The following is a 27,728-nucleotide window of genomic DNA, read 5'->3' on the forward strand; positions in this document are numbered from 1 at the left end:
TAGCCGGCGTCTGAGCGGCTATGATTTTTGATGACCGGAAACATTTTTCATGCTTTTTCCTGTTATCGATTTCTCCGAACTTCAAATAACGTACATGCAACAGTCTAAGAGAATGTTTTCCGATCACGATGTATATACATTACCGGTAGGTATGTTTTTGTAGTAGAAGTTGTCTCCGCCCGAGAGAATAAATAAAAAGAACAAATAATTGCTAAACCGCCTTATATACGTATTGATCATACATATTATTCTCTTTGTTGCAGTATTTGTATATATTTGAGTCAATTAAAACAATATATGTTTTCTAATTGACTTATATATTTTTAATTGAAATGAACTTATTGCCAACAATGATATACAGCCCCCACATGGGGGCTGTAGCCTATATCGTTGTTGCCAATAAAGTAATATGTATATATACTACTTAGATATAAACTTATATATTACTTATATATAAAGTAATATATACAGTATATATATAATGTATATATGTATATATATACATGTAGATATATAGTTATTCAGTTATATATATAATTATATAAATATAGTTATATATATAGCCTATATAAATGTGTAGATACATGTATATATTATATATATTTTATATATATATATACACATGTATATATACACATATATGTATATATATATATATATATATATATATATATATATATATATATATATATATATATATATATATATATATATACATGAAGATGATGAAGTGGATGCTGCATATTCGTTATAGAGTGCTCAATGATAAATCAGAGCCAAATTACAAAATATGTAAAAATGGAACTTCACTTTTGCATATTTTATGTAAAGTACGGAAGAGAGAGAGGAGAAACATCCTCACACACTCCAAAAGATCAATCCTATGTAGTGAAGGAGAATACTGGGGAAAAACATCAGCTGATGAACTATTTGACATAACAATGGGAAGTTTCGACGGTGCCGAAACTTGTGAAATGGTCGGTACATTTCTATTTCACCAGATCACAACAAAGCATGGTAACAACTTTAGATTGTACAAAAATTATGGGCTAGGCATAGTAGAAGGTTCAGCACGCAATGCAGAATCTATGAAAAAAGATCTCTGTGTTGTAATCAGCCCATATGGACTAAAGATTACAATCAATGCTAAAAAGAAAGTTGTAAACTTTCTTGATGTCACCCTCAACCTAGACAATGGTAACCACATATCATACGTCAAACCCAATGAGAGACCAGTGTATGTCCATGAAGAGTCCAACGATCCACCTGGCATAATTAGAAACATCCCAACAAGCATAAATAAGAGACTCTCTACAATTTCATCTGATGCTGAGTGTTTCAAACAGCAAATATCTACTAAGAAGCACTAACTAAAAGTGGATATGACTACCAACTAACATATTAACAACAGCAATCAACATCTGAAAACAGACGTCGCAAACAAAGCTGAACAATTACATGGAACAACCCACCTTACAGCAATAATGTCTCTACTAACATTGGTAAACTTCTCATCAAACTAGTCAAGAAGGAATTTACAACAAGGCACCCACTACATAAAATATTCAACAGCAACACTATCAAAATTAGCTAGAGATGTATAAATAATATAAGAGACTCCACCAATGCTCACAACAAAACTATACTGACCACCAATACCGCAATTGAAGATAGAACATGCAACTGTAAAAAAAGAGAAGAGTGCCGAATGAATAGAGAATGCCTGAAAACATTATTGATATACCAGGCTACTGTGCAAACCAACACTAATCCACCAGACCAAACATATTTTGGACTCACAGAGAATACTTTTACGACGCGATTCACAAACCATAAAGCGTCTTTCAACCACCCATCTAAGAGAAACTCTACTGAATTAAGCAAATAAATATACATATATACATATATAACATACATATTGTCACTAAAGGACAATAATACCAACTACATAACATCATGAGAAACTCTACGACATGCTAAAGCATACAACACTATCTCCAACAAGTGCAACTTATGCTTATGGGAGAAATTCTATATTATTTACAGATCATCACTGGCCACTCTTAATAAACGTAACGAGCTATTGTCAACATGCAGACATTCATTTAAGTTCTTGCTACGCAATTATATCACTTAACTATTTGGTTTTTTGGCTTCTATACCCCCACCAAATTATATATATTAATTTATATATATATAATATTAATAATTATATATGTATATATATAATATATATATAATATAAATATATATATATTATATATATATGTATATACATATATATATATATAAATATATATATATATGTATGTATATGTATATATATGCAAAGCTCATCACTTTTGTGATTTGAGCACTCTGGTGCCAGCACTTTGACTTTCTTAAAGTCTGTGAGGCAACCTAGTTGTTTCATGGCAGGAAGTCAACTCTCATTGGTAATGGGATTTGTGTCCCTTACCTTAGCTCTGAGCTGCACTGATGAGGCTTCAATAGCCGAAACAGTACTGTCTGTAGCATGAGTATATATATATATATATATATATATATATATATATATATATATATATATATATATATATATATATATATATATATATATATATATATATATATATGTATATATATATATATATGTATATATATATATAAAATTGGGTAAAAATGAAAGTTAAAGTTAAGTTTAAAACAACTTTATTACTAATAGTTTCATATTGCCATGCAATAATCATCAGATAAAATTGTTAGCACTGAAAACGACTTATATATAGATGGAGCACTTTATTGCAAGAGACTGTTCATACTGCATCTACTGTATATATATATACATATATATATATATATATATATATATATATATATATATATATATATATATATATATATAAATATATATATATATATATATATATATATATATATAAGGGCCTGTGGCCTATATTATTGTTTTTATTGTTAAAAAAACAGTTACGCTAGCTGCTTTAGCTAGTTGTCACGCAAATGAAAGCTGGAGTTATCTCTACTTTCTAAAGGGTAACTCTTTAATGGAAGGGTTCACAAGCAGTATTATGCAAATTGAAAATAATGCGTGTTATAGGTAAAAGTCTTTTTGCTTCTTTAGAATTTCTGTGAGAATCTTTGTAGCAACGTTTCACACATTATAGATGACTGGGTTTTTCACGAGGATTGGGCATCAGACGTACTAGTAACAAAAGTAGAAGCTGCCTTGCTTCATTTATTTTTTCGGCAGCACTTTGATAAAAAGAATTGTTACATTCAGTGCTTTTTGGTTTTTTTTTATAGATTTGAACAAGCTAGAGTGTTGTTTATAATGCATATAAAACGGCCCTGCACAGCCAGATGTGTATAAGTATAAGGAATTGTGTAAAACTAAGAACTTTTATCGAAATCTAACTGAACAGAACCACCAATAGCTGAATAAGAGAATGAATAAGGTAGACACCCAATCCAAATAGGGCTAATGGTAATGCTGTTAATGTATTCTCTTGCCCAATGTATTCTCTCTTGCAGATACAAAAGCATGTTTATGTTCCAATTCAATGTTAATGTGAAAGTCTCTTTTAGAAAAGTGATGATTAAGAAAAATAACTACTGTACTTGTTTTACTTTTAATGCATTCATTGACTACTAGATACTGATTTGATGCGCTTTCCGACACGTAACACGCTTATCCTTGTTTAACCACATTAATTTTGAAAGTGGATTTAGTGTATTCCTGTTGAATCCAAACCAATAAGTTGTTTGGCAGTCACACAGACAGCACAACTCCAAATAAACCTCAGTGAGTGGCTCTGTGGCCTTAATGACATCATGACCCTGAAAATATAACTGACAGGAGTTATCATTTCATTCACTTATGTCATATGAACGAGACTAAAGACGGTGAGCAATAAGAAATCACCCAAGCGGAATACGAATAATAACACCAACTCAAAAGCGTAGGTCAGGAGCTGCTATGGCGATTCTGTAAGTGAAGACCTACATTCCTTTGTCAAAGCTTTCTTGTTTATTAGTGAGCACACTGGTGTTCATAAACGCCTAAACTTTTCTTTGAGAATTACCAATAGATACCCTCAACCTATTAGTTCGATGAGTATTTATGTTATATGTTACAGGCTACCGTAAGATATATGGATGATGAATATGGCACCAAATTAAAATAGAAAGTTAAAAAATGTAATAACATATTACGCTTGTAATTATATTTTATAAGAAATTCATAGAAATAAGGAATGATTAAACAGTTTTAGGTACTCTGCATTAATTAAGCAATGTCTGTGATGGAAGATTCTGCTATATTCAGCTTCAGAGACAAATTTCAGGCACTTGCTACATTGCGGCACATATTGGCATTTTCCATTTAGTTTGTCCCTAACCACAATGACATGTTACCATAATTGGCAAGCCTCTTTTAGGTAAGACACTACCAATTGTTTTCCAGCTTCCTGTAAAACTCCTTTTCTCCTTTTGTTATAATTCAGGTTGCATATTTATGAAGCCAGTTGTCACACATTTCTATAAAAATATGTATAAACAAGGCAATAGTAGTAATAATAATAGTAATAATAGCAATAATAATAATAATGATAACACACAGGGTCTAATTTGACAAGAGCGTAAAGCTATATGAGAGAGCAAGATTAAAATGTTATCCTTATTCTAAGTACAACTATTCTAGGTAGTAATTCTACTCTCCCTTACTAAGCTGTTTTGTTGATCATGCCACGTTATTGTCCCAAAAGCTGGAAATGGGTTAAAAGCCAAGTTTTGTTGGTCTATTAATGTAATAAATAATTTTTCTACAACTAATCTTAACGGTTAATAGGCTTTAGTTTGATATATCGCTAAGATATGACAAAAAATTTCAAAGAGGAAATGTGTAAAACGGAAAATGATAACACCATTTAATGTTTTGTATTACAATGCTTTTAACTAATCTGTATGTATTGGGCATGCCACTTCCTAATTACGTACCATTTAGTCTGAATACGGTGGTGTAGGTTTATTGACTTATCAAGTTTTCGTTTGAGAAATATTGGCGTTGGCGTCAGTCATCCTGGGTATTAGTATTAGACTAGCTGTGCTTCTCGGCGTTGCTCGGGTATTAAAAATCAGCTTATAAATAATGAGAAGTAATGAGAGTTGCCTGCCACTTGCTATTAGCCTGGCACATTGCCAATGAAAAATATGAGTAAGCATACTAATGAGAGCTATTCATCTCACGTTACACAATCACCATGCGTAATACGCAAAGCCATTGGGTATTTGTTCCCATATAGCGCATATATTGGCTAGCTATCAAATAAATCTCTGTGGTCTAATTAGTATGGTGTCGGACCGGTGATTGGTAGGGTCTGAGATCAAATCTTCTTCGGTATGGATTTATTATTTCAAGATTTTAATAGCTATGGCTGGAGGGAGACACATACAGATACTTTGAAAAATATATATATAGATTAGCTGTGCTACCCGCCATTGCCCGAGTAATAAAAAAGTCTTTGGTCGGAAAATTGATATGGATTTAACATATAACAACGTTTGCCATTCTAGCTTTCAAACTTCATATCATGCGGAAAATATTTTGCACAGGTCAAATAAACTAGAAATGTAAAACAACCATAAAAGGGTTTAGATGTGAATGCGAAATAATTAGCAAGCACGTAATAGCTAAATTAAGTCCGTTTTGCTACGATTACAATAAAAGATGTTTAGGCAATGATACAATTAGTGCCAACTGAGAAAACAAAATAAAAGTTGGGAATATGTCGAATTAATAACAACTCTTGCATAGAAGTGTGTGTGTATAAAAAGGTTACTGTTCCACCAGAAGCTATCCAACAAAACGGAGACAATATAATTGTCCGCCTGAAAAGAATTGGCCTTGACCCCAGATATAGTAATTGAACCTTACGAAAAATATTTCTTAACAGGGCATCGTAATGCGTGGCCGCATTGGTAAAATAATCAGCGTGCGCTACTGCTATATTTATAGCTGGACGCACCTACACACCAACACTTAGAAATATATACCGGTATATATAGATAGATGATAAGTAAAGGGCTGCTTTTAGATATAAACCTACACATACCTATGTTACACACATGTTCATATTTGGAAATGCTGTGATGGTTACACATTCAAGGAACAGCTTGTAGCACTAATGTATATAATGTATATATTGTATAGAAGGTCCCACTGACACAGATTTATCTCTGCTTTGTCAGCACTAATGCTGATAAGACAACTCTGCAAGGGCGAGTATGTAAGTTACAATGCCTGCTAATCGGTCTTCATATACCACGAAAACGCAAAGCAGTCAAGTCATGCTTCATAGAACCAGTGTAAATGAAACCCATGCCTTTAGCAACTTTATGGCTTCAAAACATTAATATCTGAGGTCACATTCTCCTCAACAGTGTATTGTAAGTATAAACCTTAAAATCTAAGCAACGCCTTTAACTTGGAATTTTTGTCTCTGGTTGTTGCAGAGCTCCTGGTTTTGGGACGGGATAAATCCAACAACGCAAATACCAGCAAGAACTTTGCACACGCTAAACTAGTTAATTCTACTGTTTTCTGTTGTATTTTGATATCAGTTGTTTCTACAGTAATATAGAATTTCAGATGCTTGCTATTGATGTACTTAGTTAATTTGTACTTACAGAAAACTAAACTAGTTAATTTTGTATCCCATGTGTGTTCTACCTAATCTAAGATTATTCAGTTTTTGTCACTTACATATATTCACTTACTCTATACACTGCGTATATAGTCTTTAGAACAAGCTAGTCACTAGCATCATGGCAGCTGAGCTAACACTATTGAGGAATGCGCATAACAAGCTGAGAGATATGGGAGGCAAATAGTGACTCATCCTCAACATTTCGTACTATTTGCAGGCTGCAGCCAATTGCACTTTTAATATTGTAGTTAACTCGCTACACTACTAATCACTTTACTAGCAGCCTAGACAGAAATTGCATTCGTTCTACAGTAGGTGACAGCCACCTGAGTTTGCTTGCTGCGATACTACAAATGTAAGGATAGAAGCAAAAGAAAAGTTACAGTTGTTTCCAATAAACAATAATCGCGAAATAAATCTGCTCGTGAGAATATTCCAAGGAGAAAAAGGCACATCCGGCATTACATCAGTCATATGATGCCATTGCTAACCAACCTGAAACAAATTTTCACACTCGTTTACAGCCGAGAGATCTACTGAAGTCTATTGGAGTCAGTAGGAGTTGCTTCCCAAAAGCTTTGTTCCTTACCCATTCATGACTTCATAATCAAACAAAAATCACCCGCGAGAAACAAATGGACAGGTTCTTGCTGTACTAATCAACCACCGATTAGAAACTGCAGAAATATTCACACTGAAGCAGCCCACACACTGTATAATTATTCTATAGGTCTATAGTAGAATCCTGTCTGCTAAATGCCCACCATAACATAATGTATTATTGCAACTATGAGGCATGCGTCTGATTGCCAACACCATTCTTCCTTATGCCCACTCCCTCGACAGTCTTGCGTGATAACAACTCCGATATGTCTATTGTCGAGCAGACAACTATTAAAAGTTTACCGTACATGCTCATCGTACATGAACATACCATAATTGTGGCGAAGCAATGGAGCCCACTTTCCATACTCTGGTTTGAGTGCGCTATTACGTTCCGACTTGCTTTTATTGACATCTTGCGCTAATTTCCTGCCCGTGTGCTTGTCAAAATAATAAAATTGGCTATTTATATATCTACTCTTGTGTAATAAACCTAAACGCGAAGGCATATAGCTTGTTTGAGCGAAACAAGCATACATTGTTTTTCACAGCAATATATATCGCAGAATGAAAATTAGTGTTAATGTGGAAGAATGCAAGAGAGACTCTCCAAAGTTCAGGTTTGTATTGAAGCAAAATTTGCAGTTGTATCACGCATACATGTACATTGTATATGAGACCTAGAATGAATTTATTGAATTTCTAGCAATAATTGTAAGTTTAATTTGGTTATCTAGCTACTAAAAATAGATTGTTGTTGTTTTATAACTGACTGTCAGGCGCACGAATGCAGTAAAGAATCATTTTGCTAGACCAAGTTCTCAATCCCAAATAATAATAATTTCGCTTCCCTTTTGTAACAAAAATATTAAAAACAAAAGAAAAACCTAAACTATAAATGTTACAAACGTTGATTGCTACAAAGGCATCCACCCACGGTTCACCTTCATAATTTCGTAATTTTTGCAGTTTCGAAATTTATGTACGTCACAAGAGAGTAGGCATTTTGTAATCGAGCTTTCTTTACACTTTTTTACTTTTCGTATCTATCAGCAAAAATGAAGTGTTTTGTCTGTGGAATTTGCTTGTGATGCTTGTGGCTGTTGCTGCATGTGTCCTGTACTAAACCTAAAAATCAAGCGAGGTATTCTTAAGAACAAACTCTATGAAAAGAGTGTTGGCCCTGAAAAGGGCCGTGAGAGGAATAACTTCGAAAGGTTATTCTATCTGTATGCTGCCGATCCCAAGAAAGTCGAACTTATCAAGGCCAAGAGAATCTCGCTGATTCTTGGTAACAATTTGAAAGGCAACTTCTCTTGTTGGTGTGGGCGCTACCCTGAGAGAGTTAGATGAGCACTACACCAGTCTTCTGCACCTACTCTGCGGCAGCCTCGGAGAAGAGAAGACACTTTTCTCTCCCATTGTCTGCTGGTGCACTTTAACTTAGTGGGCGATGTCTGTGTGGCCACAGACCGCCGATGAACCGTCTCAATGTGCTGATTCAGCATCGCCCTGGTAGCCAAAACCCTTGTGCAGGAGACACACTTCAGCTTCTTGATGTGGCACCTCTTGTATCATCACAGTTCTCTCAGCGAGGCGAAGCGCTTCAGTCATTCGACACGGAAAAGCATGGTGAACTGATCAAAAGACAAAGTGACCGAGTCGACATATATAGAGAAGGGACTTCTAGGACAGATGTTGACCTAGAAAAGATGATAGACAGCATTTATCGAGATTTATAGAAAATTCGTTTGCATTAAACAATCTTTAACAAATTTATTTTTACTGTTCACATGTTTGAAGAATTTTATGTTCATGATTTCGTGTCAGAATAATCTAAGTATCTGTTCTAATTAAATATTAGCTGTTAAAGTTATTGAAGTAATACTTTTTGGTTTTTGTTGGAACATTTTTTCGAGATGAGTTTTTGTATTTAGTCTTTTTTGTTACCAAAATGTGTCTTACTGATTGCTAAGAGTACTGTTCCCTACATAGTAAATGTAAAATTTTATGTATTTTTTATTAGTGTTTTGATTATTGCACTGCAATGGCTAGTTGTCACTCAAAAAATTTTATTGTTACGAATGTGAAAGTTTTTACGCAGTCAGCAAGGCGATGTGATTTGTCAGTTTGAACAATAACTGTTGATCTCTAGGCCAATCGCTTATGGGATATAAATACTACTGTAATTTTTTAGGCGAGTCAGCTTGTGTTTTGCTCTTAAAAGAGACATATGACATTATTACTATAATAAAATCGTTTATTTGTTGGAGAAATATTATTTCTGCTCGGACAAGAATGCACCAATAATTGGATAACTAAAATAGTTATTGTTTTTACAAGAGTTGAGTTTCTTCCTGTTGGTTTCAGCAGGTTGCATTGCAGGCAAAGTTGGGTTTAGCGCAATCATTTGGGTTCAGCAGAGCACAAATGAGTTGGTTTCAGCTCCCTCCTGTTGGTTCCAGCAGGTTGTATCATCGACAGTGTTGGGTTCAGCGCACTCTGCTGGGTTCAGCGGAGCACAAGTGAGTTGGTTTCAGCTTCCTCCTGTTGGGTTCAGCAGGTGGTATCACCGACGCTTGAGAAGCCTTAGGTCCAGTGCAGATATGTCAGAAATAAGGATTGTCTCCACCCCGCTCTTATGAGTTTTCTTCAGTCCTTAATTGTTTCTGTGAAAAGACATACTTGTATAGACAGTATTTTCATGACTCTATAAATTATCTGGCTAACTTCAACTTTTTTACTATTCGAAGACACGAAACAGCATTGAACATAAATATATGTGATTAATCTATTTTGCTGATACATAAAATTCATATCTTGACTTGGAACTTCCGTAGTGCAAGGAATCACATGAATTACGTCTATTAGTATTAAGTTTAAGAATAGCTTCTCAGAGTGTGAAGGTTAAGAATTTATTGAAAGGTAGAGTATCTCAATTAGGTTTGCTTTTGCACTTTATGTTGTCACCCTTACTGGATTTTATGCATGTCCAGCTTTTTACTTCCTTTTCTATCAATAGAGTTATGAAACATTCTTTTCATGTTAGTCCAAGTGTATGCATTCTACTTGTGTTGCTGATTGATTGCATCATTTGTGTTTTAATGTTTATGACTTAAGGGTTTATATATAGCGAAAGATGACGATCTTTCGCTATATATAATTAATGCAATACAACCTTGATTTATTGATATGGTAAGCTGTGGCAGAAAAGTTTGGCCATCACCTGTTTTATTTAGTTCGTTGAAAAATTCATAACAAAGCCTCATTGCTACTGATCATAATTTTAGAAAAATCTCCAGCATGTAATCTTTTATATTCAGGGACTCACTTACCTTTTGCCAAAACCTTAACTCTACGCATGTGAACGACAATTGGATTTTATCATGTGTTCAAGCTGATGAAATATAAAATGATATGCTAGATAATGTGTGCTTGTGATAGGCAGTGGTGATACCAGCAGTGCTTGCACAAAGCAGTTCAACACGGAAGGCACTTGTCTTCATAAACCGAAATGCGTCAGCCACTTACAAGTAGAATTAAACCATCTTTCTCAAGCCGCACACAGTAGACGCCATCTGCTATGACATAAGCTGTCAAAAATGGCTGTTTGCCTCCCTCGGGCTACTAGGATTCTTAAATTAGTGACACATGATTGATGCATCACGCATTTGTTTGTATTACCTCCGTGTACTTCCTTTTAGCATATCCTTTTATGTTGAAGCACTATTTCAGGCCATAAGCTACTAACAAGAATTCTCTGATTGCTACCCAGTCATAGAGAAGCACAGGAAACATTTTGCTTAACTAAAAAATCTACCCTTGTTTTTTATATTCATTTTCATTGTGCTGAATGCATTTGAGCTGCTTTTAAAGAACGCTAGTATTAAACCCTAGCAATCGATTTCTTTGATTGAGAATCAGATAGCTCACAGGTTGGTCTTGAAGAGGCTGGTTCTGAGGAACTAGATGTAGTTTTGGAACTAAATATTTTTGGCAACCCGGCGGAAGGCACAGAGCATATGTATGTGAAGTTTGGACGAAATTAGCCCAAAAATTTGGGAACACATAGGGTTCACACACACTCACTATGTTTCCATGATGCGCAGTGCTTCGGAGTTGCGCTATCTCCGAATCATGGAAACGGCGTCTTCGCACTGAAATCACTGCGCACTGATCAGTGCGAAGCCAGTGCAAATTCGCAGCAAGGAAACAGCGACTGCGCAGTGGCTGCGCATAGCTCTCATGCCGTGGAGACAGATTTTACGATGACCATAAACTAGTACAAAGGTTGTCCTGCTAATCTTGTTTTTTTACTATTCTTCCGATCTTCTTTCACAAAAATTTAATTATAGTCTGCATTCACGAGGATGATGAGGTGATTACTTTCCTGGACTTTGTTATCGATGCCAACACTTCGAAAAATAGGTGGCAAGTCCTAAATTAACGTTTAAATAATATATTACTTAAAAATACTTAGTAAAAATATATTACTATGTAAAAAGTGTGTTAAGGTTTGTAAAACCTTGTGAATGTGTATTGTAAATAAAAGTATAATGACGACAGAATAATAAAAAAGATTGTTTATGACGTTCGGTATCCGTGATCGATTCTATTTCTCCATCAGGCGATTCGATTTATACAATTTCTCTTCTCTGGCTAATTTGCGGTATTTGCTGAAAACCACTGCGCAGCATGGAAACGTACAATCCTCTCGACTTCGGAGGGGGCTGCTTCGCAGTACTGCGCACCATGGAAACATAGTGACTAACAGACAGATACACGCACTGCATGTATCATGACATGTATCACCGCAAGTATCCACATGACAAAGTGGAGCTTATTAATATAGATTTATACTAGCTATAGGTACATCGTGTTTATTCTTGTTTTATTGCAACATATTGGAAGAATCTACTGCTCAGCCTCATAGCGGGAAGACGAAATTGCTACATTATTGTATTCGATACTCCTTTTCATTATAGGGTTGTTGCAAAGATTTGTTAAAATGTGGAGCCTCTGGTCATAGATACCTAGCCAATGCATTGCTTACAACTGTATTACGTGACATCATCTCCAGATAGTATTCATATTCTGTTTGAAGGTCTGACATAGAGGCAGCAGAACAGAGTATACTCATTCTGGAAGGAAAACTTGAGAAGGTTTGTTTCTGAGCATTGATTGAGGGGTGTATGAAATAGTGCATTACTACTAACTAGGTTTGCTAGAAACTACATTATGTTTATTAGAGCATTTGATGCAATATATGGTGTGTTTACTAGGGTATGTTGCATGCTTATTAGAAGCTATGGTGTGTTTACTAGGGTATGTTGTATGCTTATTAGAAGGTATGGTGTGTTTTTAAGAAATTTTGTGTGCTTGTTACAAGGTATGATGTGTTTATTAGAGAATGTTATATGCTTATGTTTATGTGTACTAGGGAATGCTGTATGTTTGTTAAAGATATGGTGTGGTTATTAGGGTAAGTTGTATCCTTGTTAGAAGGTATGGCATGTTTACTAGGACATGCTACAAGCTGCCTTGAAGGCACAACATGTCCTCTTGAGAATGTGGTACGCTTGTTGGGAGGTAACAGATTGTAAGATTCAACTTTAGTAATATAAAGTTGTTATCAGATGTTAGTTGTCATTCACTCTAGAGCTTTACTCTTAGCCAGGCATCCTGTTCAACGACTCGCAAAAATCAAAGGATTAACCAATTTCTATCATAAACCCTAATGCGTAGCTATCATAAACTATAATATTTTATAAATACATAAATTGGTGAGTAATTGTATATATCACCGGTATACAAATGAAGTAATACGATCTTAGGGAGGAGGCTAGGGTACTGATTTTACCCGCATCACTAGGCGTTATCACGCACCTGAGAAATCCTTTGCTTAGTTTTTATATCTGCCTCTCTCTGTTTAGGTTCGATAAATGCTACATTTTTTCCTTGTAATTTGGCTGCTGGAAAGCTAGATTCTACCTTCCTAATAAATAATCTTTAAATAAACGTGAATTTCATAACAATAAAGCCATCTCAAATTGGAGATGCACTCAGAGGCATCCTGAGAAGGAAATCTTTTTAGTTGTTATTACAGTAACAATTGTTATAATATACTTTAGGAGTTATGCTAGTATTATTATCGATATAATTTTTTCTTACATGTATGTGATTTGGTGTGCTATGATCTGAATATAGTGTGAACAATGCCGGCTGTAGATAATTTCTATATAGACCAACGAATGTAGACTAGAAGAATACTGACAACATCAACTTTTCTGTGGTTTTCTCCCCATACTAACTCTCTTCTTAAAATATAGGCTGTGTTAAACTGTCATATCTTGTATGTTAGAGCAAATACTCCTATAAGAATCATAGTCTTTCATTTAATCTGTTCCGCAGCTCAAACACCTTTGGTAACACCTTATTAAACACTGCAGGTAATTATGTATAGCTTTAAAACTATTGCATTATATAACACTTTATGCAAACTAAACATGCGAACCTAGATTTCGTACAAAAGAACTAAATTAATAAAATAATAATAATTAACAAAAGCCAGTTTTTATTGTTACTTTATGTGAGAGATATGCGTGTAGAAGCCTAGGTTCCAAGATGAGGTGGTGGAGCTGATATGTGTAACTCGCTATCATTCAATCTAGGTAAAGCTTTAGCTTAGCTCATCTAGCTGGTAATATTTCTACATTTTCCACTTTTTATTTTTAATTTTTCATCAACCTCTTAATTTTCACTTGCAATCCTGCAAAATTTTGATAAATGTTGAATGTTTTCGGTCAGAAATTACTTGGAATGTGCAGTCAAATATTTGCTGGAATTTTACGTGGTAAGTTTGGAGTAATCATGTTGGGGTGGTCGTAAATAGAGACTTGATTGTACTTGCCTTCTACTAAGCTGGCAATTTTTGGCATACTTCTTCGCTTGTAGAAAACTTCTGCTAGGTCGTAAAATTTAAAAAACATTTTTTAGTCTGCGCATTCCTATCAGCTCTACCCTTAAGGGAAAAAAGTTCAAGCATTTGCCCTGCCGGGCATTGCCAGCTCACCAGCCCAACTTAGTTACATGAAATAGCTACCAGGATAATTGACAGGGCAACACCCTGTCTAGTAGCTGCCTTCTATAATAGGAAAGGAGTAGACAAATGCACTATCTTACTTTCTGCTCTGTTCACCAGGTTATAAAGCTGTGCAATGCTATGGTGGAGGCTGGAAAAATGTATGGCAATGCGAACAGGTAAGACGGTCAACATTATAAATCATATATAAAGACTATAATAGGAATGGCCTGAGTTCTGAGCAATCTTACAGCGCATGCTGCAATGAGCAGTGCCTAGTACACTACTAGTAGCTGTAGCTAGCTGTGTACAAGCGCGGAATCACAACTATACTCTCAAAAGCACTGAGTTTCCTAAACTGCTACCGCTGCTTCATGGTATTTACATGCATTCATTGATCTCAGCTAAACTAGTACCCAATTTCTAATAAGAACCTTCATGGTCTGACTTCATCTGACTTCGAATGCCTGTGGGACTAGAAAACTCCATCTATTTTTGCTACGGTCTATCTCAACCTTACGAGCTTACCATATGTATTTATGTATGTGTGTGTTCAAGAGATGACTCTGACACCAAATTACCCACTATAAAAGTGAAATTTATTAGAGGTTAATAGAGTTAGTTATGCTGAGGGAAATCATCAAACATTTCCCGCTTTGACTTTTGTTTGCTTCCCAGAATGGGTTTAACTCTTTACAACTGAAGGTATGTTTTAGCCAATGTGCCTCTAATTCAAATATATACAGTGGAACCTCGGTTCTCGAACACAATCCGTTCTAGAAGAGTGGTCGAAAACCGAGTTGTTCAAGATCCGAAACAGTTTTCCCATTAGAATTAATATATGTAAGTTTTAATCCGTTCCAAGCCGATGTAACAACTTCAGTAAAGTATTTTTTAACATTTTACACCATAAACTGTACTGTATACTACATATACTATAAATAAAAACGGGTAGATATAGATCGTGTTTAACTTTAATAAAAGATTTTTCTATCTATGACGACGAAAAAAGAAAACAAAAAGTAAACATTTCGTATACTTTGCTTTTAAAACATCGAAAACATTTTAAGTTAAGATACAATACCAAAATTTGCAGAAATTGATAATGAAACGACAAAAAATCAGATCGGTTACTTCAAAAATTGTGTGAAAAAGAAAATAGAAACAGCAATGGCACGTTTACTTCACATCTTTGAAGAAGTATCCTCCTCCAAAACAATTTAGGTTAACTCGACTGGAGGAGTTGTGTCCCTAGAAAATCTCTTCGGTAGAGGCGACGTCCTCCCAGATGGCTCCTTTTTGTAAAGAATTAATGACGCGAAACTTCTCCCTTTTTTGAGAACTTTCCAAAAGTGGCTCACAACAACGTCATTAAACGTATAAACAGGCTGTTTCCGGAGCTGTCCCTCACGTTTAATTCAAATGAGCATGTTCCGGTTTGGTTGAGAACCGAATTTATGGTCAAGATCCGAGATGAACAAATCCCAAATTTTTTGTTCGAAAACCGAGTTGGTTGAGAACCAAAGCGTTCGAGAACCGAGGCTCAACTGTATCTGGTTTTCAATTCAGAAATATTGAGCAAGTTCTTATCGATTTTTGTCCCTGGATTCAATTTGCTATGTTTTGTAGTGCCTTCATCAGTGGAGTACAGGAAATGACATCATATTATTCAACAGACCCAGTTCTTGAGGTATGTACAGGTTTATCAGCGGTCTTTCTGATTTTCTGACGAGTACGTGATTGTGGGAAACATGAGGCGTTTGGATTGCAATCACATACTTTTCATAATTTTAGGAGAAATAAAGTTGGTTGTTTTGCACGAGAAGAACTTTTTGAGTATCTGTAGTTAACTACTGTAGCGATGACAGAGACATCTGTAGTTAACTGCTGTAGCAATAGCAGAAGCATCTGTAGTTTACTACTGTAGCAATAGCAGAGACATCTGTAATTAACTATTGTAGCAATAGCAGAGACGTCTGTAGTTTACTACTGTAGCAATAACAGAGACATATGTAGTTTACTACTGTAGCAATAGCAAAGGCATCTGTAGTTTACTACTGTAGCAATAGCAGAGACATATATATATAGTTTACTACTGTAGCAATAGCAGAGACATATATATATAGTTTACTACAGTAGCAATAGCAGAGGCATCTGTAGTTTACTACTGTAGCAATAGCAGAAACATCTGTAGTTTACTACTGTAGCAATAACAGAGACATCTGTAGTTTACTACTGTAGCAATAGCATAGGCATCTGTAGTTTACTACTATAGTGACTTTGGTGTTATTTTCCATATATAGGGCATATGCAGTGACTCTGAAAGCTGCGGCTCCATTTGAAACGCCAGCAATAGTCTTACACCAGCTAGGTGATTGGTAAGCCAATGGCTGGAATCACAATAAGTCTTTTTCTTTGCTTGTCATATTTATTTATATATGTTATTTTTTGTACCTTGTAGAAAACTTTGGGCAGATTTTCAGAGGCTCTAACAGAGATCCAGAGCTTTCACACGGTATATCCTTCTTCTCATGACCTTAATATACATTTTTCAGAAGAAAACTGACACTTCCTTGTTCTGTAGGGTTTAACTCTGCCGTCCCAGTCAGCGTTATCTCTTTTTAACGATGACATCACATTACATGTGTAAATAGAATGGCTCCCCTAGTCATGACTTTAACATCATTTATATTCATGCAATTTATAGTACACTTGGACATAGTTTGAGCAGTTGTCCTTTGCAACCTTGAATTGCACCCATGCAGACTAGAGATGCTCTCCTCAAGCTATGCTAGTAAATAACTAGATTTGCACTAGCCGTGTGACTAAATGATTGAGTCAACTATTTTACCCCATGGCTACTGAACGCTTGTGTATTCAGCTAGGACTTGGTAAATAGTAACTATAACATTGAACATCAATATGCGTCATGTTTTTACTTGTCGATTAGGAACTCTTATGTCAGAGTTGTTAGATACTTGCTATGTCTACTTTCCATTATAAATATAATTCTAGAACATTAGAACATTGTGCGTAGACTAGGCTCTAATGCTGCTATCAATCATTTCTCATTGTTATAAGGTGCTTGTGGATTTAGCCTCACAGTCTATATCCAGGGATCTGCATTGGTTAATAAAAACGTAAGTCATATCTATCAGCAACTGCGTCTGCCTGAGGCAAGTCTGGGGTGCTGTTGGATGGTCCTGACTTACTCGTTTACTGTTTTATTTGCAATTTTGGCATTACTCCATACATAATGGTGAAAGTTTGAGAGTAACATGCAAAATTTGTGGCTAGAAAGTGATGGAAATATTACTTTTTATCTAGCTAAATGCTTTGAAAGGCCTGAGCCCAAATTATTTTATCTGATTGATTATTGAGTAGTTTGGACTGGGAAAGCGTTGGATAGGGATAGTGTTGAATGGTAACAGTGTTAACTCGAGGCTTTATTATCTCACTATTTCCCGGAAGTTGGATTATTTGTAAACTGGAAATGTTTTTGTTATTGTTTATAATGTGCACACCATGAATAAAATTTAATGCGTGTCTCCTAGTTGCCTTCTATTTGCTTATAATAACGTCAATTAATTTTGCAGTTTAAAACTTTATACAAATTCCGAGAAAAAGTAAGCGATAGTAAATGACCTTGAAGATGTAGCCTGATGAACTATTTGTTATGCTTAGCTGGGGCTTATCACACAGCTCTCCGATTTGTGCCGGGCAGACTTCATATCCTGTAGTAGATAGTGTCTTATCTCGCTAGTTAATCATCTGATTATAGATACTCATAGACCAGGCCTCACGCTCCATCCTTTCACGTATTAAACATATTCTGAATAGGTAAGGCGAGCATGAACTTCTCCATGAACCCTTAGACTAGCACGTTTATCTGCTCAGCTTCTCTGCATGAGATACATACCTTAGTTTTTACAAACCGCCGTTCCCTAAGTCTGCATGGCCATTTAAACCTTAGAAGAGAGAGAGATGCTATTTGAATGGCTTTGCATGCTAGTTTTTTGTCCTTTTCGCATGGTAATTTTTTATTAGATGGTGTATAAGAAGTTATCTTCTTTTTTAGATTTAAATTTTATTACATGGTGTATAAGAAGTTATCTTCTTTTTTTAGAAGACAATTCTTAATTACTATTCCATAAATTTAATAATATATTTAAAGACTTCAATGTCGAATAAAGGTGAAAGGTTAATAAGGGACGCCAGTGATGTTATGTGGAGGCAAAGAGAGAACGAACACCACTGATGTTATTTAGTGATGTTATGTAGCGATGTTATGTAGTGATGTTATGTAGTGGTGAGGTGAAACACCAGTGATGTCATATTTGAGTGATGTTGGAGGCATTACCTGAGGTTTGATATGTTGAGGCTTTATTATTAGATGACCCATGGTTCAGATATCCTTCCAGTCCATTTGACTTTCAACTCTGGACCTTTTATATACATATTTTAGTTACATTTTGTCCTGATCTCTCCCAGCATTGGTTCTATGGCTACCAGCCATTTTCACTTCAACAAATCTGCTATGAAACACTTCTAGGTAGTTCATTCTCACTGTGGTAGGATTTGTTACAAGATGTTTTATTACATAGTTATGCAAATGCATATTTTTTAGGTCAATTTTGCGATTCAAGTAAGGTGATCATTCAACAATTGTGATGATTTGTTTGGTTGTTAGAAGAATCTTTCAAACGTTTGCTAAGCTGTAAAAAATAATAGGACTATTTGGTGAATCGCATTGTGGTCTACGCATGTATATACTATCAACTCTGTGTATCACCAGGTGAGATAAAATATACTTCATAATATAATAATCTGTGCATGAGAATGGTTACTAAATATAATACTTGTGCTGACTGCTGTCATGTAGCGACCTTCGACATGTCAAGGACTCTCAACACAAGTTTCGCCGTGCAAGTGATGATCTAGATTCTGCCCTAAACAAACATGTTGGTGCACCTAAAAGCAAACCTCTAGAATGTGATGAAGCAGCAAATCAATTGCTTGTATGTAGGTCAAAGTTCACTGCCATGTCTCTGGAGTACGCTGACAAGGTGAGCAATCAAGCTTTTCCTATTCCCTTCTACATGTATGGATATCCCTAAGTCTAAATTTGTTATTTGAGCTTATTAGTTATAAGATGGAAACCAATGATTTTCCTGCCACTCTGAGATATCTAAGGGAGGCTTCAGGTTGTTGAAAACAATCTGAACGTCACTCAGAACCTCAGTTGTGTGAAAACTGTGATCTGTCTGAAAGATTAATTTACAGCTAGGAATCATTGACAGAATCATACCACAAAGCTAAGTAATGTAATTATGCTGAGTTATGCTGTAATTATGGTTTGAATGGAAAAAGAGTTTCAAGCAAGATTTTGTTGTTGTGTAAATGAGTGTGAACCCTTTGGTAACTATTGTATATGTGATATAAACTTACTAGTTAAAATAAGTGTCATGAGAGACTTTGTAGAAGGTGGAAAGGAGATGTGATAGAGGGTATGATTAAATGAAAACAATATTGAACAGACTAGTCAACTTTTAAAATTGTCACATGGCTGATCTGTCCTTGTGAGAGATGTTTCTAGTAGGAATATATCCTTCTAGGATGTGTATTCTAGGAGTGATCTGTACTTCTAGGAGTGATCTGTACTTTTAGGATGTGTATTCTAGGAGGGATCTGTACTTCTAGGAGGTGTCTTTAGAACTGATCTGTACTTCTAGGAGGTGTTTTTAGAAGTAATCTGTACTTCTTGGAGGTGTTTTTAGAAGTAATCTGTACTTCTAGGAGGTGTCTTTAGAAGTAATCTGTACTTCTAGGAGGTGTCTTTAGAAGTGATCTGTACTTCTTGGAGGTGTTTTTAGAAGTGATCTGTACTTCTAGGAGGTGTTTCAAGTAGTGGTCTTTCTTTTCAAGAAGTCGCTCTAGTAGTTGTTTATCCTTCCAGAAGGTCTCTAGCTGTGATCTCCCTGCTGTTATTCTCTCAACCTCTACAGCTTGGTTCACTCTGATTTTTTAAAACATCACCTACGATCTTCTGTTTGTTTTTTATTGCGTTGAGCAAAATCTCTAAATAATTCTTCCAAGCCTTGCTTATTTTTTATTATAGTTAAACCAGTTCAATGAAAGACAAAGGCATGACGTACTGCAGACAGTAAGTATCTCATAACTGTTCCTTCTCTAACCAATGATCAGGGTGTGCAGCGGCTTTCCTCCTCATTATATACATTCAGTTGCTTTTCACTATCTTCTCCTGTCATGTTGTACAACCAGCCTCTTCTCCATATTTATTTTTTCCGGAAGCAATCATTTTCCTTTACCCAGCTCACAATGTTAGCCTCTACCATCTATTTCTTCACCTATATCTAGCACCACTGCTTTTTTCATATGTTTTGTTTGCTACAAAATCTTACGCTTAAAGTTCAAATCTGACAGGCATTGAGTTCCCATAAGCAGTTTGACATTTTGTTTTATGGTCAATTGCAGATGTTTTCATATTTAACTGCTCAGAGCACTTTCTTTCACCAAGGCAATGATTTGTTTGAGGACAGTGATCCCTTCATGAAGGATGTAGCAGCCAAAGTGAGTAAATATTGACTACAGCATAGGTTTTTATGAGTCTCCAACACCTCCTAGCACTCACAAGGATACATTTACCAAAGTTTTTACATAGAAATCCTGCAGTATGTAATAGAGTAATATTATAAATTAAAAAACAAATTTGTCAGAATTCAAGTACTTGCAACAGTGAACCCACCAACTCCATCTCAGTAATTATGCAGCTCAGTGATACATAGATTTATTGCGGAGAGCACAACTCCTGAGTAGACTATTGCGTAACAAACATTAGCTAGCTAAATCTTGAAGCTTCTATATTCCTCTCATCTCTTTCTTTTCCCTTTATACAGCTAGTTGAGCTCACTGACCTCTCTCTGGCCATTGCCAAGAAGAGTGAGGAAAGGAGGAACAGGCTGCTGCAGACACTGACAGATGACCCGCGTGAGACTATACTCGGCATGGAAGAAGTTTCTGCTGACAAAAGCAAGAAGGTAATTTCCACTTCATATCTGACAGGCATCAGCTTATTATTTAGAATTTGTAGCTGACCTTCTTTAGAGGCAGCGAGAGGAAAAAGTACAACTAGGTGAAATATGGCTTGCTAATCCATGCGGCTGCTTTCCCTCCAGTTTTAGCACATTGAAGCCTGGGTCTGAGAGGATTCGGGGAAATTTTTTCACCTGGTCCTATACCTGAGTCAACTTGGACTTGTAGTTTCTCTTTGGACTTGTAGTTTTTCTTTGGACTTGTAGTTTCTCTTTGGACTTGTAGTTTCTCTTTGTTTTTTCTTAATTCAAGTTTAGATAGGATTATGAACTTTTGGTCGCTTTTTGCGGTATATGTTTTTAGTAAATTTCTAAAGTTTTAAGTGGATTGAACTGTTAGTTCTTGGGATATCGGCAAATTACCACTTTTAATCGACAGAGAAATGATAATTTGCTGTCGTCAGAATATTAGTTTTTAATGACATAGTGATTGAATTTCCTAGTAATGAATATAAAATTGGACGGAACTAGAAAGCTTCTTCTGCTCAGTAAAAAGAGTTATTTTTATTTGTGAAAATTATAAAGAGCAGTCTATCAGGCTCGATGTACTCAATCATTGTTTCTTCAGTTACCTCTAAAACATCACATTTATGGATTCACATCTATGGATTCTTTGTCTTTAGATGTGATTAGCATCTTAAGACAAAGATGCTAATTACATCTTTGAATGAATGTGAACCATAGATATATAAACCTATATATCTATGGTTATATATCTATGATATATGATATGTTTATATATCTATGATGTGAACAAACTATTTACCATACTTTATTTCTGTTTTTTTCATCGAGTTCTACAAGCTTGTTGCTTAAAAATAATACTCAGTTCACAAGGAGTTGTGCTATCTTAAGTGCTCTCACAGTTGATTGAAAGCTGTTAATACTGTCTAGGATCAGGGAGCTTGTATAGGCAAGGTTAGGCTTCAGTGCTTGTATAGGCAAGGTTAGGCTTCAGTGCTTGTATAGGCAAGGTTAGGCTTCAGTGCTTGTATAGGCAAGGTTAGGCTTCAGTGCTTGTATAGGCAAGGTTAGGCTTCAGTGCGATTCCAGAACATTTTACTTAATCAAAATGACATCAAAATTTGTAAAACAGCTAGTTTTGTGTTTTCCATGTTTAAGAAGTTAGGTTGTTCCATTCATACCATTAGTTCATAATGAGGCTTGATTAGAGGACAATGGCAGATTGCACGGCTGTGTATTTTCCTGTGTTGCTATTCATTTTCAAAGTACTTGTAATGACATCTATATTTCTTGTTTTTATAGATTTAGTTTTGTACTAATCGTTAGATTGATGTTCATATTGCCTTAACCTTTTGCTTGTATTATTATCAATCGATTTAGCAATTGTTTGGGAGCTTTATGATAAATGCATATATGCACACAACTCACGAAAATTATTCATCATCGGCCGTAACCAAACCCTTGTACCGAAATCCCATCAAAAAATTTAACCATTTTTGTGTAGAGTCGTTTAAGTGTAATAATGATACAAAACACATATAAACATATTTAAATATGTTACCAAGTCTTTGAAAAGTTGAGACAATATCCTAAAACTTACCCATCTGATCGGATAATACATAACTAGACAGATTAATTTGGCCTAAAATCGCCATTAATACCCGACAAGCCTTTTTTAATCAAAATTAAGGCCGGCAAACAAAACGCCAATAAAGCTGTACGACAGATAGTAGAACTATTAAGCCGTGCGCATTTCATGAGAAAAACGTGCACATTTCACCAGTCTATGGCATTGTCCAATTGCCGAAGGTTTCTGTAATTAACGTAGGGGTACTGAAAGGTAATCGTTTCTTTTTTGCCGATTTTATTATTCGATTTAATTATTTGATTTTATAAGATTATTATAAGATTTAATTATAAGAATAATCATTCGAATTTACAAGATCGAAGTATATAGTGACCGATGGTGTGCGATATGTTACTGTTAATATTTTTCTAAAGATTTTGTTGATGATATTACGGCTGTGCCCAATATCGCGGGACTGCCAAGCCATTTTTAATATCTGCAAAATTAAGTAATAGGCCTACATTTTCTTATAGATATACAGCCATTTCTATGACAACCAACTAAAATCTGTTTAGATTTTTAAATTCAGCATAAGTTTTTGGATATAAATTCAGAAATCTAAATAAATATCGCAACTTTTTGATATTGGTTGCTATGACATTTTTAAATGTAAACAAAATTGTTTACATTTCATTGGTTTTGGTTTCTCAAACTTTAACACCAATTTTCTCAGAACTATGTTTTCGTACTAATGATAAACATGCATTCAGTTTATTGACCATAAAATCTGCTGTAATTAAGCTGGAATCAAACTTTGTTTTTCAAAATGACTGAGAATTTTCTCCTTCTGCTAGTGCAGATAACTCTAAATCTCACACACTCGACCTAATCATGGTTTCTGTGACATGACCCATTTCTTTATTTTGCTCCAGTTTGCGAAAAACTTCCAGACACACGTGAATGCTAATGCTTGCTTTCTGTTACAGATACTGTCAAAACCATTCTACATTCAACACAACCAACTTTCAAGCTGTGTATATTACACAACAGCTTGCCATTTTACTTCTAATATTGCATTTCTCCTGTTGCAGGGTAGAGATATAAACATATAATCTTTTCCTTTCATTATTGCTGTTTATTGTACATAATAACACCCAGTACATTACAGCTACCATTGCAGCTACCATTGCAGTTCTCCTATTGCACTGCGGCGCCATTTGACTGCTAATATTGCATTTCTCAACCAGCAGTACCATTTCTTTTTTCCAATATCACTTTGGCCGTGGGCTGTATGATAGAGGAATTTCTAGTTTCGATATAAAATGAAAGGATTTGAACATTGCGTGTCAGAGTTATTTCGGAGCAGTTGTAAAAATGGTTTCCAAAAATTTGTACAAAGTTTCCCCATGGTCATGAATGTATGTTTATTAGAAAATTGTCAATTGTAGTTATGGATCTTGTCAATGTCAAAACAATGCCAATTTTATTGCAGCTAATAGTCATACAGTGGAACCTCGGTTTTCGAACGACTCGCAGTTCGAATAAATCGGAGTCCGAACAAAAAATTCGAGAAATTCTTGATTCGTAGTTCGAACAAAAATCGGAGTTCGAACGTCGGTACGATGCGTGAGTGCGTACGTGAGGGTGGGATGCTGAGCGGCGTACGGGTGTAGATCGCTCTCTCCGTGACCAACTGTTGTCGCATTGTCCGAGATTAAACAAATGTGTAGCAAATGGGCCGAGTTACAGAATTTTGTCGAACTCCACCACCCCGATAAAGCTGCAGCCACCAGAGTTATCAATGACTTTAACGACACTATCATGAACCACTTCCGAAAAGTGCTAAAAAGAAGGCAGAAGCAAGTGTCATTGGGTAGATATTTTAAGAGAAAATAACATCCTGTAGCCGAGTAAAAAATTCCTATTCATAATTCTTTTCTTTATCCTTTTTTTATTTTTACACGTTCATGTTAGCGTAATATTTCGTATGGAAGATTACGACAACGCGAACTTACGATTAGCCTGGGTTACATTTATGTTTATGTTATTTGTGTCTTTGCCATTTTGCTTAACATTTTCTGAGATATACATTGCTTTTTATGTGTTGGTCAGCATTTTAATGTGCAATTTCATGCATAAAATAATGTATGAAATACTAAAAAGGTAAACATTCAGGGTGTTGGAACGGATTAAAACTTATATATACTAATTCTAATGGGAAAACCTGTTTCGGATCTTAAACAACTCGGTTTTCGACCACCCTTCTAGAACGGATTATGTTCGAGAACCGAGGTTCCACTGTACATGTATATAAACAGGGAAGGATAACTCTCCTCATACTCTCACCAGTCATAGACAATATCATGGGAGTCCATAACTTACACTATACTGTTATATTATTACTACCGACATAGATGCAGCTCTAAATCATTTACCTTGTTTATTTGTTGTCTGCCCCATTTATACTTAACCAATAACCTGTTTCTTTACAAATTACTTTCTTCATTGAGCTGTATTACCCGCTTTGATTCCTTTTTTAGGCAAATAAAGATGGCGCTATTATTTCTGGATTTCTTTTTAGAAGAACCTCTAAGGGTTTTCGTCCTTGGGTGAGGTAAGGCAGTTTTGTACCCTTTTATTTTCACTCTGCTCTATTTGGAAAAGTTGTGATATGATTGACATCTATTTATCACAACTGTGATTCTTCAAAAACATTTTAGTCAGTTCTACAGTCACTTTTTGACCTCAGGTTACTTTAGGGAAATTTTCTAATTTATATCATTCTGGTTCATATCATTTTACGAGAACATTATAAAATGCCATAACATATGTTATTTGTAACATATAGTATTCTTGTGTAAATTTTTATGTCTGATCAAGACACTGCGATTTAGCTGGAAATACATTTAAATTACTGAAGGCTCTTTCTAGCAGAGGTAAATGGCTATTCAGCTAAATAATATTTACTTTAATATATGAATAATCTGGACACTTTAGCTACAAGTTAAAACATTTCTCGCAACCCCTGCCAGACTCAGAGCTTATGTTTTCATACACACACATTTAGATATTAGATATACAATCCTATCTCGTTTCTGCAAAACAAAACTATTGGATGCTTTAGGTTGTGAAAGTCTCAGCTTTGAACAGCTTTGTTCTTATCTCATCGCTCTGCTACTGATACTGAGTTCTACTCTGCTGGTTAACACTTACGAGTTAGAACAATCGGCTGCGTTTGTTGTTCTCTTCTAGAGTAAGGTGAAGGTCGTGTAAAGTTTAGACGGTGTAATAGTGTTTTATCATCATCTGAACAGTTTGGTTGTTGTATATATTACTGCCGATGAAATCTTTTGGTTTGCTAATAAGGATTTTGCTAGCATTCATGTAGAATTTCTAAGTTTTTATTGACAAATGCATTGTGGGTAGGTTGCTTCAATTATCCCTAGATATTACTAACAGTTGAACATAGGAAAAAGGAGGCTTGTATGCATAGACATTTCCATAGAGTTGTAATGTATAGACATTTCCATAGAGCTGCAATGTATAGACACACCATAGAGTTGTAATGTATATTAGTGCTGGGCACTTCTTGGCCAATGGAGTTTAGACTCCCCCTTCCCTTCGAGTTTTTTGAGCATCGGTTAATTGGCAGTGCTTGGCACGAGTACTTCTTGGCCAACAAGTTTTTCGAGTATCGGGTTTGTTGACACAGATTTTTTTGATTAAATTATCTAAATATTAGACATATCTTAAAATATACAAAGCAATTATATTTCTATTCAATTTATTTATTGTTTCATTGTTTTTATCGACTGACATTCGTGCTCGCAGCGTTAACAGGCAGGTTATTAAACAGTCAAGAGCGCAGGGCGCAATAGACTGAGTTTTTGTTCACACTACGCGACGGATCTGTGTACCAAAACCCGAACTCGAAAGTCAAAACCCGAACCCGCAAGAACGAACTACTCGAATATTTTATTACCCGAGACTTGAGAGAAGATAAACCCGCGAGTTCAACGAGTATTATTACTAGAGTTGCCCCGATTTTAATATCGGTATCCGTGCCGGTATGGGTGTTAAGTATCTGAATCGGTATCGGCCGATCTTTTCTTAAAAAATCGGAAACTTCAGATACTTTTTACAGATCAACTATTTAGCAGAAAACCGTATTTCAGCCAGTTACACTAATAAAAAAATCATCAGCTGCAAGTTCCTTATTTTTACCTAATGAATTCCAGGCCTGTCACACAATCTATTTCAAGGCTACAGTCTGATAAACATCCACACAGCTGAGGAATCTTTTGGCTTCAGTCAGGACGTAATCACAAAGTGCGGTATTTCCCAATTACAGCGATATGATTTTTTGCAGCCAATCACGAACAAGAGAACAATGCTGAGATACAAGAATGCGGTGTAATATTTCTATTTACTAGCATTACGAAAGTAATTTGAGCAGTCGATGCATAAAGTTATTTATCTTTCTCTTAATCCTGACGATATATTGTGTCACTTGTACCGCATAAAATAACCTCAGTGGCTTATCGGTATTTAGCCTGTCTTCCATCATCTGTGGCAAGTGAGTGCTTCTTCAGTACGACCGTCTCGCAAAGAATTGAATCACTAACGGTAATTAAATGAAACATTGATTTGCTCTAAACTTGTACTGGTTCAGCAGTTCGTTCAGCAATAGAAGAGAGACT

General features: G+C 35.5%; 1 protein-coding gene across 2 annotated transcripts in view; it reads left to right on the forward strand.

Moving 5' to 3' along the window:
* Positions 1 to 7,755: 7,755 nt before the first annotated feature.
* The window catches only part of LOC137403556 (arf-GAP with coiled-coil, ANK repeat and PH domain-containing protein 2-like), a 33,245-nt gene continuing 13,272 nt past the window's right edge, over positions 7,756 to 27,728 (forward strand). Inside the window, exons 1-11 of one of the 2 annotated variants that reach the window (XM_068089510.1) lie at positions 7,756 to 7,924; positions 12,409 to 12,466; positions 14,506 to 14,564; positions 16,015 to 16,075; positions 16,847 to 16,900; positions 17,467 to 17,525; positions 19,268 to 19,451; positions 20,504 to 20,548; positions 20,881 to 20,976; positions 21,303 to 21,443; positions 25,569 to 25,642. In XM_068089510.1, the coding sequence (XP_067945611.1) occupies positions 7,872 to 7,924; positions 12,409 to 12,466; positions 14,506 to 14,564; positions 16,015 to 16,075; positions 16,847 to 16,900; positions 17,467 to 17,525; positions 19,268 to 19,451; positions 20,504 to 20,548; positions 20,881 to 20,976; positions 21,303 to 21,443; positions 25,569 to 25,642 (884 nt within the window). In that variant the 5' untranslated portion in view covers positions 7,756 to 7,871. Of the gene's footprint in view, positions 7,925 to 12,408; positions 12,467 to 14,505; positions 14,565 to 16,014; positions 16,076 to 16,846; positions 16,901 to 17,466; positions 17,526 to 18,166; positions 18,226 to 19,267; positions 19,452 to 20,503; positions 20,549 to 20,880; positions 20,977 to 21,302; positions 21,444 to 25,568; positions 25,643 to 27,728 lie in introns of both variants that reach the window. The other variant, XM_068089508.1, reaches the window with a different exon arrangement.

Source organism: Watersipora subatra, chromosome 9 (genome assembly GCF_963576615.1).
Source record: "Watersipora subatra chromosome 9, tzWatSuba1.1, whole genome shotgun sequence".
Taxonomy (NCBI): Eukaryota; Metazoa; Bryozoa; class Gymnolaemata; order Cheilostomatida; family Watersiporidae; genus Watersipora; species Watersipora subatra.